This window comes from Podarcis bocagei (assembly GCF_964188305.1).
Source record: "Podarcis bocagei genome assembly, chromosome: 12".
NCBI classification, from domain to species: domain Eukaryota; kingdom Metazoa; phylum Chordata; class Lepidosauria; order Squamata; family Lacertidae; genus Podarcis; species Podarcis bocagei.
Window position 1 is genome coordinate 61,148,543 of NC_138137.1, and position 15,908 is coordinate 61,164,450.

The 15,908-nt window shown below is 50.0% G+C and overlaps 1 protein-coding gene across 2 annotated transcripts; it reads left to right on the top strand.

Moving 5' to 3' along the window:
• The first annotated feature begins 3,444 nt into the window (after positions 1–3,444).
• On the top strand, positions 3,445–15,367 carry FBXW5 (F-box and WD repeat domain containing 5). Of its 2 annotated transcripts, none has more exons than XM_081163693.1 (9): positions 3,445–3,553; positions 4,445–4,655; positions 5,739–5,896; positions 7,072–7,246; positions 8,211–8,359; positions 9,060–9,561; positions 10,654–10,801; positions 12,723–12,935; positions 14,419–15,367. In XM_081163693.1, the coding sequence occupies exons 2-9, from the start codon at positions 4,472–4,474 to the stop codon at positions 14,663–14,665; spliced, it is 1,776 nt and encodes a 591-aa protein (XP_081019819.1). In that variant the 5' UTR covers positions 3,445–3,553; positions 4,445–4,471; the 3' UTR covers positions 14,666–15,367. The 2 variants fall into 2 exon arrangements, with proteins under 2 accessions (XP_081019819.1, XP_081019820.1); XM_081163694.1 differs by having other exon boundaries at positions 3,525–3,546.
• The last annotated feature ends 541 nt before the right edge of the window (positions 15,368–15,908 follow it).

Sequence of the window (15,908 nt, forward strand, 5' to 3'; positions counted from 1 at the left end):
AGTTACCATCAAGGCTGCCTTTCCCCCATGAAATTTGCCTAATCTCTCCTCCCCTTGACAAAATGATCACTACCTTATCTTGTGGCAGTGAGTTCCATCAATTAGCCTAGGTGTTGTGCTGTGATGTGCCTGCTTTCGTAAGGAAGGAGTCCTGCAGACATCAGACCAACATCTTAGTTTCCCACAGTGGTGTGTCAGATGGCCAAATGCAGCCTTGGCCAACTGGGGGGGAGGGGGGTATCCAGTTGTTTTGGACCACAGCTCCTGTCATTCCCCCAGCAGCACATCTGGAGGCCACCAGCTTAGCCAAGGTTACCCCAATAGGAAGGCTGCGCACAAGGCAAGATGGCAACAGCTCTCCCCAGTTTTATGCCTCCGTTTCAGGGCTACTGAGATAAGGCTACATCTAACTCCCCATTCCTTTTCACACAGTGGACACAGCTGGACAGGTGTTGCCGCCTTGGGGGAAATAGCCGCTCTCCACGGGTAAAGTACCTTTGGAAATGGAGGCTCTGTGGAGCATACTATTTCTTTCCCTGGCGATTTCCTTCCTTGTTGCAAGAGGGAAAACGGATTTACTTCTTTTCCCCTGTTACAATTGACTTTAATATGACCAGGGTGGAACAAAGGTTTCGGTGGGAAATGGCAGAGTTACAGTTCAAGCTCAATTCTGAATCTGAACCAAGCTTTGGTTTGCACAGTGTAAATAGCTCTGCATGTGCTCATTGGTGTACCAATGCCAGGATATTTGTGTTATCGGCAACTCTCTCTCCCTCTCTGGCCATGGTTAATTGTGCAATTATAACCTCTGCCCATATCTTTGTCTCATGGCCTTCTGACCTCACAATTCACAATCCTTAGCTCTAAAACAACAACAACAACAACAACAACAACAACAACAACAACAACAACAACAACAACTTGTGCATATCTTTTTTTAAAAAAAAGTATTGCAAGGACTGCTTCCGTTTTGTGGAAACATCCCATAAACACAAAGTTATGAGAGAAAAACTGCTCCTTTTCCCTTATGGGGTACCCAAGAACCCATATAGAGTCCTTTTGTAGGTTCTCTATCGGTAGGAGAAAAGAACAGAGGCCAGCCAGAGAATATTGAGAAGCAAAGCAGCTCGTAAGCCTGATCTTTATTAAAGCTGTTGCAACAGGGTGCTCCCCTCACACGCAGGAGGAAGGAGAGGAACCGAGAACAGTGGTGTGCAAACTCCTATACATTGGTGCCTCGCAAGATGAAAAGAATCCGTTCTGTGATTCTCTTCGTCTAGTGGTTTTTTTCGTCTTGTGAAGCAAGCCCATTGAAGGATTAGCGGATTAGCGCTATAATAATAATAATAATAATAATAATAATAATAATAATAATAATAATAATAATAATTTATTATTTATACCCCGCCCATCTGGCTGGGCCTCCCCAGCCACTCTGGGCGGCTTCCATAAAAACCAAAAATACAGTAAAATATCACACGTTAAAAACTTCCCTGAACAGGGCTGCCTTAATAAGCGCTATTAGCGGCTTTTAGAGGCTTTTAGTGGCTTATCTGCTGATCTGATCAGCTGATAAGCAGCTTAGCGGCTTGGAAAAAAGGGGGGGAGGAAAAAAAACCAGCAGGAACTCGCAAGACATTGTCGTCTCGCGAAGCAAGCCCATAGGAAATTCGTTTTGCGAAGCACCTCCAAAACGGAAAACTCTTTCGTCTAGCGAGTTTTCCATCTTGCGAGGCATTCGTCTTGTGGGGCACCACTGTATAGACTTTTGAAATTCCCACCCTCCAGTTCAAGACCAGCCCCCATCATACATACATCACAGGAAGGGCGGACTACAACAGAAATCTGAGCGCGTTGTTCTGCTAGGTTGCTTGACTGGATTCCCTGGGCATCCTGGCCACTCTTTTGTTACTCCATGCCTGAATCCAGGTCACAGGCTCACACCCTATTCATATCTTTAATGTGCCCTTAAGACAGGACTTGTGAAAGAGACAATGGGGAGATTTCCCATTTCCTTCGACCTTGCAGAGAAATATTTGAGGTCATTTTGGGAGAGAGAAAATGGTTTCAGGACTTTTCTGTGGGTTTCGAACATGTGTTTTACATATTTGTATGTGTTTGCTTGGTACATTTATGAACATTTATATATATATATATATATATATATATATATATATATATATATATATGCTTTCGTAGATTTTCACGGGTACAGGAATGCAGGTTTTGGTGTCTTCGGGTGTCTTCCCGTGTAAGAGTTGGGGTGTCTAGGCGACGTTTCGACGAGGTCTCACTCGTCATCTTCAGGCTGGTGCTTTCAGCTTCTTGTTACTGGAACTCACTGAGATCCTGCTCTGTTCCAGTAACAAGAAGCCGAAAGCACCAGCCTGAAGATGACGAGTGAGACCTCGTCGAAACGTCGCCTAGACACCCCAACTCTTACACGGGAAGACACCCGAAGACACCAAAACCTGCATATATATATATATATATCTATCTCGATGGCTTCCATGATTATTCTCTTGTGGTGGTGTTCCATGTTAAAGAGCAATTTGGAATCTGAAAAATTAATTTCGTGTCCTGTTTCTTTCATGTGTTGGTAAAGAGAGGAAGTTTTTTCTTCTTTTTTGACGGCATTCTTGTGTTCTGCGATACGTGCATTTATTCGTCTGTTTGTTTGTCCAATGTACGTGGCTGGGCAGACTTTGCAGGGTATTTCATAGACCCCTTGGTTTTCTAACTGGATTTTATCTTTGGGGTTTCTGAGGATATTGGCTATTTTTTGGTTGGTGCAAAAGGCTGTTTTGATATTGTGTTTATGGAGGATTTTGCTAATTTTATCTGTAGTGCCCTTGATATAAGGAAGGAGGGCCATGCCATTGTTTTCTTCTGTGTCTTGCTTTTTGGGGGGTGTTTCTTTTTGGATTAGCTTCGTAACCCTGTTTTGCTGGAATCCGTTGGCGATATATATATATATATAACCTTAAACTTATTATAACAGTAACATAATAATAATAATAATAATAATAATAATAATAATAATAATAAATAAATTTTATTTATATCCCGCCCTCCCCAGCCGAAGCCGGGCTCAGGGCGGCTAACAACAATCAAATAATCAAACAGTCAAATAGTCACACAATCTAAAAATATTTCATTATAAAAATTAATTAACATATTAATTAATTATATTAATTAATTATAAAAACATAATGACCCATATGTTTTAATGTGGACCCATCTTCTTCCCCCTCTCTCAATTAAACCCGAAACCCCCATTTAATTCTGCAATGCACAATATTCCGCCCGGGGGCGCCGCAGCCGAGCTCCCTCTTGTGGCCAAACAGCGAATTGCCCCCCCTTCGCCGTCTCCGGGCTCGTCTTCTCCCGCCGCGCCTGCGCAGGGAGAGCGGCGGACGACGGAGGGGAACCACGGAGACAGGATGCCTAGAGGGGCTAAGCATAGAGCAGGGAACGGAAGGCGGCTTCTGACGGTAGCGGCCGGAAGCGGAAGGGCCCTTCCGGAAATGATGTAGGAAGCAGCTGGTAGGAGGTCTGTTGTTGTGGGGGGAAGGGTGGGGGGAGTCGCCTGGGATGCGGGGGGAGGGGAGGCCGGGGGGGAGGGGTCCCCAAAGAGATGCGAGGGGGAGGGGAGCCTGTATGGATGGGGGGGAGGGGGGCAATTTGGGGAATAGGGGGGAGGGGGGCTGAGAACCAGAACAAACCAGTCAAAAGGCCCAAGAGGGGAGCTGGGAAGGGGGGGGAGGGGGAGAGTATCTCTATAGGGGGGGCAGGAGGCAGTTTTGGCTGATTGGTTATTTATTATAATTTATTTCCTAACATTTATGCACCCCTCCTTTTGAGCTCTGGGCGCAGTAGGGCGCCTAAGATATGAGATTAAGACTGCAGAGTGGGAGGAAAGGAGGACCCCCAGCTACTCTGAAGACTGGAGAAGAGACCCTCTTAAGAATATTAGGAGATGGGCAGGGGAAGGACTAGTCCATGTGAAAAATGAGCATAAGATTTTAGCTGCAGTTTATTCATTTTCAGCTTTGTATTCTTGCCATAAAAAAGTGGGACATTCCATTGTTGCTCCCATAACCATGGTTTAAGGTGCCATTTAGCTCCTGGCTTCCATATCTCAGTTTCTAACTGGCAACAAGAAATTGTACAGATTGCTGCTTGAGTTTGCTTCTCCCTCCGCCCTTCCATCCTCATCCATTTCTCCTCTCATGTGTCTCTCTTTCTTGAAGAACGCAAGCCTGCAGGAGCAGGCACTGTTTTGTTTTCACCAACTGTGACCAGGGATTTGAACCCTGGTTTCCAAGTTCCTAGTCCAAACACCACACCACGCTGTCTCTCTTTTTTGTCGTAGCCGCTTCTTCGCCTACCGTTCTAGAGCATCCTTTGCCTAAACCTGTCCCCCTTTCCCTTGGTCTTGCAGGGCGCTTGGCAGTGACAGGATGCCACGATGGACAGTGGGGTTCTCCCTGACAGCATCCTTTTTGAGATATTCCTGTACCTGGACTACTCAGACGTCCTTTCAGCGGGGCTTGTGTGCCGGCAGTGGCATGCCGTGGCGCTGGACGAAGTGCTCTGGAAGGACCTTTTCTACAGATACTATCCAGTAGCCCGGGACGTCCCACGACACCCAGGTATGTCCTCCCTTGCAGAGCAGGCAGCCTCAAAACTGGAAAAGAGTCATTGCTGTGCCCCTCATCTGTTGCCCCGTACTGGGGTCAGCTCAGTTTGGAGGTGAGGCTTATAGCTGAGGAATGAGGAAAATTGGAAACAGACTGGAGAGTGAATCTCGCACTCAAGGCAGAGAGAGGAAGCAAGGAATAACACTTGTAGATCTTCAGCTGGGATAGCTTAGCCTGTAGAGCAGACAACTCTTTATCTCAGGGTTGTGGGTTCGAGCCCCATGTTGGGCAAAATATTCCTGCATTGCAGGGGGTTGGACTAGATGACCCCAGGGGTCCCTTCCGACTCTACCATTCTGTGATAATCGCAGCAGAAAGAGAGGCCAGCTGGAATAATGCAGAATAGTGGAAATGCTGCCTGAGTCTTGGTCTCTGGGTATTTATTGATTTCATTTATTTGTTTGGAGCAGGGGTCAGCAACCTTTTTCAGCCATGGGCCGGTCCACCGTCCCTCAGACCATGTGGTGGGCTGGACTATATTTGGGAGGGGGGGAAATGAACGAATTCCTATGCCCCACAAATAACCCAGAGATGCATTTTAAATAAAAGGACACATTCTACTCTTATAAAAACACGCTGATTCCTGGACCGTCCGCGGTCCCGATTGAGAAGGCGATTGGGCCGCATTTGGCCCACAGGCCTTAGGTTGCCTACCCCTGGTTTAGAGCATGTATGCTGGGCACTCCTCCTGAAAAGGCTCCTGGAGCAGCATATATACAAACAAAACAAGACAGTCTCTGCCTCTGCAGGCTTACAGTCTACAGCGCAAGACAAGCCCATGGCACACAAGGAAAGAGGGAGGAGAGGGAGAAGGAAAATCACAACCTGGGCACCAGTTTCTGAACAGTTGCTCCCATGATGGCCAAATGCTGGCCCATTTCCGGGGCTGGAGGTGCCTGAGGGAGAGGCAGCCTGATGCAATGGCTGCCCCTTGAGGGAAAGGAGGCTTGATGGAGGTGGTCTGGTAATCCCTTCAGATTTTCAGCAAGGGGTGGTGCTGCCCTCCTCCTCCTCCTCTTCCTCTTTCCTCTGCAGCTGCCACTTCCTGGTATGGCGAGTTCCAGCGGCTGTCTGACACCATCCCCTGCGTGGAAGTTCAGACGTTGGCGGAGCACAGTGACCAAGTCCTCCACCTCAGCTTCTCCCACAATGGCTACCTGCTGGCCTCCTGCTCCAAGGACTGTACTGTTAAGGTGACGCAGGGCAGAGGGGGAACGAATCCTAACTATAACGCAGTGTGCTTCAAGCAGCTGAAGCTTTGCTCCATAATCCTCACAGCAACCCTGGAAGGTAGGTTGCTTGTTTTGATCCCTGCGTCGGTGACGGGAATTGAGAGCAGAGAGACCCAGCTTGAGAGCGCCGCCTCAGCCCTGAAGAGAACAGGGTGATTTGGGCCCAGTCATCCTTTCTGCTTCACCTACCTTGCAGGGTTGTTGTGAGGATGGCATAAGCAGGCGAGGGAGCCTCATGTGCGCTGCCGAAACCTTCCTGGACAAAAGGCAGGTATTGCCGTGGGTTGGGCTGGATGACCCTCAGGGTCCCTTACAGCACTAGGGTTCTGTGAAAGGGCGGGGGGTGGCATTCTAAGGCAGGACTGTGTCCTGTACTTTAAATACACACGTAACCTCTCAGGGTCATGAATTTGAGTCCCATGTTGGGCAGAAGATTCCTGCATTCCTGCAACTCTTCCAATGATTTCCCATAGAAACACTAAATTCTCCAACTCAAGACAAACATTCATGGTCTCTTTTATACAGTCAAACCTTAGTCACCGGACATAATCCATTCCGGAAGACTGTTCGACTTCCAAAACGTCTGACAGCCAAGGCGTGGCTTCCCTTTGGTTGCAAGAGCTTCTTGCACTCAAACAGAAGCCGCGTTGGACATTCAAGTTCCGAAAAATGTTTGAAAACCAGAGCATTTACTTTTGGGTTTTCGGCATTCGGGAGCCAAAGCATTCAAAAACAGCCGTTCAAGAACCGAGGTTTGACTGTATTGCATTATTTCTGGAGTGGGTTTTGCTGATCATGAGAGGGACAAAAATCTAAACCAGGGTTTCCCAAACTTGGGTCTCCAGCTGTTATCATCATCCCTGACAACTGGCCCTGCTCTTTGGGTTGATAGGAGTTGTAGTCCAACAGCAGCTAGAGACCCAAGTGAAATGGTATATCAGTGGAAAGCTGCACTGGGACACAGTGGAACATTTCAGAGGAGAGACAACCAGAAGATTGGACCCTCAGCTCCTTAGAGGACATCGCCCGTCCTCTTCCAAGTGTGTCTCCCCAGCGATAAGGACTAGTAACTTAGAGCTGCCCTTTTGCTGCCCAGCCGTCTTGATGGGCCTCCCTTTCCTACTTTCTCTTGGCAGATCTGGAACAATGGCCTGCCTCTTTCCCTGCTCCACAGCACCAGCATGAAGAAGTACAACTGGAAGTACACCCAGTTCTCCCAGTTCAACGCAGACGATTCCCTCCTCCTTGTCTCTGGGGTCTTCGTGGGGCCCCGGACTACTTCCTCAGGCGAGATAGCTGTCATCGATCTGGGTAAAAAACAATGTGCTTTGCTGTTCCTCCCTTGTCACCCCTCAAAGCTTAAGAATGAGCTTCCTGGGAGTTGCCGTCCTTTATCAAAGTCTGCTGGTGTCAAGGACTGGCTGGATGAGGAGGAACAGAGGGAAGTACCTGCCAGAGAACCCCCTAGGGAAGCCACAGAAGGGGGGGGGCTCAGAGCTCGGGGAGTGGGGTGGTGGACTGGTCAGAGGGGAAGGAATGGTTGGGTGCTGAAGAGGCAACAGGCTTTGGCAAGCAGGAGGAGCCAGGTGCAGAAAGCAGTTCACCCTCTGCAGAGGAAGCAAAGGCAGAGGGGAGAGGCGGCAGAAGCTGCACAGGAACTGGCCGCTCTTCCTGTGCTAAGGTCCCCTCCCCACTTGACCCCAGGGACATGGAGGGCGTTGCAAGTAGCAGAACAAATCAGAACAAATTATTATTATTATTATTATTATTATTATTATTATTATTATTATTATTATTATTTGTACCCCGCCCATCTGGCTGGGTTTCCCCAGCCACTCTGGGCGGCTTCCAACAAAGACCAAAAATACACTAAAATGTCACACATTAAAAACTTCCCTTCTGATGTCTTCTGAATGTTTATCTCTTTGACATCTAATGGGAGGGCGTTCCACAGGGCAGGCGCCACCACCAAGAAGGCCCTCCGCCTGGTTCCCTGTAGCACAGATTCCCCCCACCCCCAGCATAGTTTTAAGGCTGCTTGCGAAACATCTATCTGTGAAGGAAGAGACTTAGAGCGAAGTAGAAAGCAACCGGCAACAGTTTGATAGGGGTCAGTCCTACTTCACAGGGTTGTTGTGAGCATGAAATGGGGAGGGGGAGAACCACGTGGCCACCTTGAGATCCTTGGAAGATAAAAGGCAGTTTTTAAATGTCATAATTTTTTTTTAAAAAAATCCAAAAGCCATATTAGGTTCTCCGACTTTTCTCCTTCCAGAAAACTTTGCCCTCCTGTCCCGGGTTCGCAACAAGCCCTACGACGTGTTTGGCTGCTGGCTGAACGAGACCCACCTGATCTCTGGGAACCTGCACCGTATGGGGAACTACACCTCCTGCTCTGTGCTGTGGCTGAACAACGCCTTCCAGGTGGGCGAGGGGGGGGCTGCCCACTAGGGCTGGACGAGATATTTGAAAACAGTTTCAAAGTCCATATCGTGATATCGGTTTCATAATTTCTGACCTGGCAATATATATTGCCAGTCATGGTCTCTGTGTGTGTCCGCTATGCAAAAATCACAATGTGGGGGAAACTGTGAAGCCAGCCAATGCCTCTCTGCAGCTCCATCCTTATTTCAGGCATCGTGATATATCAGTATATTGAAATGTTTAGCTGGTGATGCATCACGATGCAGAAAACCAAATATTGCCCTGCCATACTGCCCGGGTGCCGGGGGCTGTTGGCTTTTGCAGGGAAAGGGAACCAGCTACCTCACCATCCCTCTGTATTCGGAATCCGCTTTGATAGGCAGCAGAGAAATGCAAAAAATGAGTGCGGGAAAGGACATCGTTGAGGGGATCTGCTTGCTCTGGCAGTATGAAGTGTGTTTGGGCAGGGAAAACTCAGCCTTGAGCTGGCCTGGTGGAGAGGAGGAACCCAGCTCTGAGAGCACGACTTAATTTCTATGTGTGTGTAAAGCTAAAGTGAGGGGCTGCCTGCATAGAAGCCTGTGTGGTTTACAGGTGTGTTGGGCTCCCCTTTTGTGGTTTCCCCCGTGACCAAGTCAAGCTGCCTTAAACGCCACAGCAGAAGGAGACCCACAGCACCTCCCTCCTCTTGGGCTTGCAGGGCGTCGAGTCTGAGAACATGAATGTGGTGAAGAGGCTGTTCAAGATCCAGAACCTGAACGCCAGCAAGATCCGGATGGTGACCGTGGCAGACTGCAGCCGCTACGACCCTTCTGACCTCCTCCTGAACCACGGGGAGCACTTGGAGGGCGGGACCAGGAGCCCCTGCCAGGCCCCCAACCTCGGCAGCGACAGCGAAGAGGAGGAAGAGCAGGCGGAGGAGCAGCAGCAGGCCAAGCAGAAGGCAGCACCAGAACCGGGCTCCTCGGGGGCAGAGAGCCAGGTGGGCGCTGGCAGTGGGCTGAGCCGCTTCCTGACGGACATCATGGAGGGGCGAGTCCGGCCGGTCATGACGGAGCTACAGATGGAAGCCAAAGTCGCCCAGCTCCTGGCGCAGAACAGGACGAAGCCCCCCGAGCCCAACCTGCTGCCCACGGAGGGGAGCACTAAGAAATACTTGATCTTCACCACCGGCTGCCTCGCCTTCTCCCCACACCAGATTGGTAAGGGGGGGGGTATTTCTGTGGGGCTCAGGCAGCCCTGATTAGGGAAGCTTTTAATGTTTGATGCATTACTGTATTTTAATATTCTGTTGGAAGCCACCCAGAGTGGCTGGGAAAGCCCAGCCAGATGGGTGGGGTATAAATAATAAATTATTATTATATGATTATTATTGGGCAGTGTGAAAAACAGCCTGCAAACGACTGCTAGCTGTGATAGCTAAGGGGTACCTCAAAGTTTCAGGGCTGCCTCTCTCCTACATTGGCTCCCAGCATGTTTCCAAGCACAATTCAAAGTGTTGGTGCTGACCTTGAAAACCCTAAACGGCCTCGGCCCAGGATACCTGAAGGAGCGTCTCCACCCCCATCGTTCTGCCCAGACGCTGAGGTCCAGCTCCAAGGGCCTTCTGGTGGTTCCCTCCCTGCGAGAAGTGGGTTTACAGGGAACCAGGCAGAGGGCCTTCTCGGTGGTGGCGCCCGCCCTGTGGAACGCTCTCCCATCAGATGTCAAGGAAATAAACAAGTATATGACATTTAGAAGACATCTGAAGGCAGCCCTGTTTAGGGAACGTTTTAATGTTTGATGTTTAATCATATTTTTAATATTCTGTTGGAAGCCATCCAGGGTGGCTGTGGAAACTCAGCCAGATCGGCAGAATATAAATAATAAATTATCATTATTAAATTATGTTATTATTATTAGTTTCTGGGGAGAAAAGGGGGAGGTGGTCGTCATTTTCATACTCCCCGTTTTCTGAAAGCAGGACCTTCTGGTCTGACCCCAGGCACTGAAGACTGCCAGAGACACACTCGTGTAAAAAATGGAGACCCTGGTGTCGGTTTTTTATTTTGATAACATTGAATCATAGAGTTGGATGGGACCCTGAGGGTCATCTAGCCCAACCCCCTGCAATGCAGGAATCACAGCTGAAGCATCCATAGCAGATGACCACCCAACCTCTGCTTAAAAACCTCCAAGGAAGGAGAATCCACAACCTTCTGAGGGAGACCGTTTCACTGTTGAGCATCTCTTGGCCTCAGAAAGTTGTTCCTGATCTTCTTGCCTCTTGCCCCCCACCCTCTGTGTTCCCCCAGGGATCAAGCAAATCTCGCCTCACCAGATGACAACCGCAGGCCCTGTCCTTGGAGAGGAGAGAAACTCGGACAAGTTCTTTGATTCGCTCGACCACGTCATTGATTTCCACGGGCATATTATCGGCATGGGCCTCTCCCCTGACCACAGGTAAGGAGGGGGGCGGGGGGCGGGGCTGCCAACCATATGGGAGGAGGAGGAGGAGGAAGGGGGAAATCTCGTCCGAAGGGTAGGAGGCAGCAGGGTTCTTTTGCAGGCAGGAATTCCCCAGGTGTCTTCCCCGGAAGCTCCAGGGAAAGGAGGGTTGGGTGGCAGGGATGAGAAAGCCCCTTTGCCTGAGGCTGTGGGTGGATATGGACCCCCCACCCCCATTTGTCTCCAGAAGGCCCAGGCAAGTTCGGTTCCCAGTGGTATCTGGGAAAGACCCTGCCTTGTTTCACACCCTGGAAATTGAATTGAATTGAATTTTATTATTACGGTCACAGACCAGTTCCGGCTCACTTACGATATCAGGAAAATCATAAAACACAACAGGAATACATTGAATTGCAATTGGGGATAACAGAGACAATTCAGATATAGCAGCAATTAAAAATATATATTAAATCTTGACCACTAAAATATAACCTAAAATTGTCATTTAAAACCTTAATCATTTTGGTAGTACAGCTTGTTCCCTAAAGTTTTATGGCAGACGCACAGAATTTGGATCTCTAGATCTTTGTCCTCTACCCGGAGTTTTAGACAGACACCCTGGAGAATGTGGTCTTGGGAAGTTTAAAAGGGGAAATCCACTCATCCTTCAAACGGTTGGGAGATTTGGGACAGATCAAAGTCCTGCTTCGCACAGCGCCTACTGAACCTGTGGAACTCCCTCCCACTGGAAGCGGGGTTGCCCACCGGCCTGGTTGGCTTCAAGAGAGGATTAGGCAAATTCATGGAAGAGGAGAGGGCTGTCAGTGGCTGCTAACCAAGATGGCTCTGCTCTGTTGGAGGCAGCTGTGCTTCTGAGGACCAGTTCCTGGAAACCCCAGGAGGGGAGAGGGCTGCTCCTGTGGTCGGATCCTGCTCGTGGGTTTCCCTTTGAGGCATCCAGTTGGCCACTGTGAGAACAGGATGCTGGACAAGATTGGGGCCCCTTTGCCCTGATCCTGCAGACGCTCCCCACATTCTTAGTCATGGAAGGCGATCTACTGGGGGAGCAGCTTGCCAGAAGAGACAGCCCAGTCTCCAAGGGGAGGCACCCTCCCTGTGTCAGGTGCAGAAGCCTCTTCAGAGTGACAAGAACTTTATAGAGCCCCCCCTCGTCGCCACCTGTGCTGGTCACAGTCCTGAGCTTTAGCTATTCTTGGCTGAATGGATGAAGCTGCCTTATCTCAGGGGTCCATCTAGCCTTGTACCGCCTGCCCCAATTGGCAGCAGCACCTCTTCAGGGGCAGAAAAAGGTCTCCTTCCCCCCCTTAACTGCTCCCTTTCCTGGGTCATGAGGAGGCAAGTGGGGGGGGAGCCCAGTGAACCCCCTCTTCCAGCGTGGTGTAGTGGTTAAGAGCCGTACAGTGGTGCCCCGCAAGACGAATGCCTCGCAAGACGAAAAACTCGCTAGACGAAAGAGTTTTCCGTTTTTTGAGTCATTCCGCAAGACGAATTTCCCTATGAGCTTGCTTCGCAAGACGAAATGTCTTGCGAGTTCTTGCGAGTTTGTTTCCTTTTTCTTAAAGCCGCTAAGCCGTTAATAGCCGCTAAGCCGTCAATAGCCGCTAATAGCCGTGCTTCGCAAGACGAAAAAACCGCAAGACGAAGAGACTCGCGGAACGGATTAATTTCGTCTTGCGAGGCACCACTGTAGTCTCATAATCTGGGGAACTGGGTTCGTGTCTCCACTCCTCCACATGCAGCTTGGGCCAGTCACACTTCTCTGAAGTCACTCAGCCTCACTCACCTCACAGAGTGTTTGTTGTGGGGGAGGAAGGGAAAAGGAGAATGCTAGCCGCTTTGAGACTCCTCAAAGTGATAAAGCGGGATATCAAATCCAAACTCCTCTTCTTCTTTTTCCTCCCTGCCTTGCCTGCAGGTACTTGTATGTGAACAGCCGGGCCTGGCCCCAGGACTCTGTCATTTCTGACCCTTTGCACCCGCCCCCCATCGCCGAGGAGATCGACCTCCACGTGGTGGACCTCAAGACCATGACGGAGGCCCAGGGACCCTTGCGAGGCCACCGGGCGCACACTCCCAGCAACGACTTCTTCTTCATATTCTTGGATGTCAGCAGAGACTTTGTGGCCAGGTGAGCTGCAGGAGGAGCTGGTCAGAGTCCTGTGGTCTGTGGGGTGGAGGGGGGGTCCGAACAGCACTTCCCTGCTCTTTCAGCCTTTCCCTCTGCTACCCTCCCCTCAACCTGAATGCCCTTCCTCACCGCAGTGGCCTGCAGGCCGTCACGAGAACCAGCAGTGGGGAAGTCCAGCCTGGCATCCGAGCCCCCGGCTGATGGACCCGCTTTACTGAAAGTGACTGGCCTTTGGGCTGACCCTCAATGCATCTCTCTCAATGCAGGCTGCAGCTACAGAGCTCGTTGCAACAGCTTTTGTGGATGCCTTAAAAAAAGAAAGAATTGTTGGATTTAGTCCTCATAATCACAAGATTTTGAGGCTGAGAAATCAATAACCGAAAGGGCTGTCTCTTCTCTTCTCTTGAGCAAAGGAGGGGAGGAGCTTCCTGGGACAGATACTTGTATAAATTAAATCAGGATATTGATTGATTGATTGATTGATTGATTGATTGATTGCCTTCCCTTCACCGCAAGATCCCAGAGCAGGGTACAGCATTATACTGGAGTAGGAAAATAATGCCAAGATATTTCACATCTGGCAACCAGTGCCCCACTTTTGTTGGGGTGTACAGTATATGAGTAGACAAGTCTGAAAAGCCCAGCACACAAATTTTCACAGCCCTCTAGCGGCTCTGGTGCCTCATTAACCAGAAGTTAGGTACAGTCGTACCTTGGTTGACGAACACCTTGCGAGTCGAATGTTTTGGCTCCTGAATGCCGCAAACCTGGAAGTGAGTGTTTCGGTTTGCAAACTATTTTTGGAAGTTGAATGTCTGACGGGGCTTCCAGGGCTTCCGATTGGCTGCAAGAGCTTCCTGAAGCCTATCAGTAGCTGTGCTTTGGTTTCCAAACGTTTTGGAAGTTGAACAGACTTCCAGAACAATTTTCCGTTTGACTTCCAAGGTACAACTGTATTTAGCATTAACTATGGAAGTGTATACTTCATTCTGAACAAGCAAAGCTTCCTGATTTATATTTTGCTCTTGGAGTCTTCGTTTGGTCAGAATCGAGTATACAATTGCAGAACTAATGCTAAATACTTTACTTCTGGTCAGTGAGCCTATGCAGCTGCTAGAAGCCTGTGAAATATTATGTCCCAGGCTTTTTAGACTCATATAAAAATGTACTATCTGAAACCCAAGGAGTGCATTGGTTACCAGATGTGAAAAATATGGGCATTATTTTCAGCTCTCCTACCCCACTATTAAAAACAGTTTAAAAACACCTTGCAACTGTAAAAACAAGGTGGATCCTCACTGCAAGCAAGATTTACCTGCCCCTGTAGTAAAAGGCCATTTGCCGGACCTGGTACCAGCCACTTAGTAATAATACTGAGGACTAGAATCTTGATGTTTTCTGCAGCCGCTCAGTGGCGACAGCCTCTGCGGCAGAAGGCAAGTCCCCCCTTTGTTACGACCGTTCTCTCTCATATTCCTCGCAGTGGGGCGGAGGATCACCACGGCTACGTCTGGGACCGGCACTACGGGATCTGCTTGGCCAAGCTGCAGCACAGCGACGTGGTCAACTCGGTGGCCTTCAGCCCCGTGGAACAGGAACTCTTGTTGACGGCCAGCGACGACGGGGCCATCAAAGTGTGGCGCTCCCCCCGCACTGTAAGGCTCCTTCAGGCTGAGAAGCCGCGGCCACAGAAGCTCTCCTTCTCTTGGGTTACCAACCGGAGGAGGTGAACCGAGCCGTCGTGGCCCTGCAACCTGCAAGGTCACCGTGTCTGCTTGCTGCGGCCGGGCTCCCTCGTGAAAAACCCTGCCGTAGACAGACAGCGGGCCCAGTGTCCTGGGGTGAGGTCAGAAGGTGGTTCTGGAGTTTTTGGGTGGGGTTCGCTGGCTAAGAGGGGAAACCCGTTCGGCTGCAGTTGCCCTGGGCTCAAAATGGTTAGGGGTGCAGATTTTGACACCCGGGGCTGCCTCAGCACAGCTATGTGCTTCCACCACTGGGGTCGGTTCAAAATGGCTTCTTCATGAGAACCAGGAAGTGACCTCTCCAGACACCGGAACGACTCTTCTTTTCTTATCTCTGTGGCTGCGATCTCCGGGATGAAGCAGGCACCATTAGGCAGTTGAATTCACATGCGTATACTCCGTTTGTTTCCATCGCTCCCACCACCACCACCCTCCGCACAGCCCTGGGCACTGGCAACCCACGCTATGGCACTGCTTCTCAGTTAAGGAAACTATGGCAGAGCCCTGGGGAAATCGCAAGAGGGCACAGTATTAACATGTCGTACCAGAAACCTCCAAGCCCCTCTCTCCTGCCACCCAAACGTTGATCTCCTTCTGCTTACATGGGCAGAAACAGAAACGTTTCCACAGTGCTCCTGTTCTACAGCCGATCATGAAATCGTGCCCTGGCCGAGCCCCTCCCACTCACATTTAACTTATTATTTTCCCTTGGCACCTGGACCCTACGATCTGGCAGGTTTGTGTTTTAGCCAGGAATCAGTCTGTGGGGAAGCCTCGCACTCCAGAGAGTCCAGGGTCTCTGTCTCTGCCCAGTAAGCCAATCGGAAACATGCCTTTGGCTGTTTCTGGGCTGAGCCACCACCTGCTCCTCGTTCCCTCCTGGTTGCAGAGCTCACCCTGGTTTGAGCACCCTGGTTGCAGCAGCTCTTTGCTTTTGTCCAGAGCACTCCCAACCACCCACTTTGCCTTTACACAGAGGCCAGGAGGGAAAGAGAGTGTTGCCGAGCGGGAGGAGGGGGGTGGGCAAGCACAGTGCCAAATGGGGAGGGAATTTGAGGATTAGATTTTCCTTTTTCCTAGCTGCCAAGTCCCTACTTGCTAGCTCGGATGTATCTCTGGGTGCCCCATCTGGCTTCCTTTCACCACTTGAAAGCTTGCGTGGAAATAAAGCAGCCTCTCCACAGACCTCTCTCCTGGGTGTACCTTTTGGGCACTTCCCCGCTTCCTGCGG

Bases quoted from the DNA above. Each gene is read 5' to 3' on its own strand.
- FBXW5 (XM_081163693.1), top strand. From the start codon at position 4,472: ATGGACAGTGGGGTTCTCCCTGACAGCATCCTTTTTGAGATATTCCTG. The intron at 4,656-5,738 runs GTATGTCCTCCC...TTTCCTCTGCAG, and splicing joins GGACGTCCCACGACACCCAG to CTGCCACTTCCTGGTATGGC. The intron at 5,897-7,071 runs GTGACGCAGGGC...TTCTCTTGGCAG, and splicing joins CCAAGGACTGTACTGTTAAG to ATCTGGAACAATGGCCTGCC.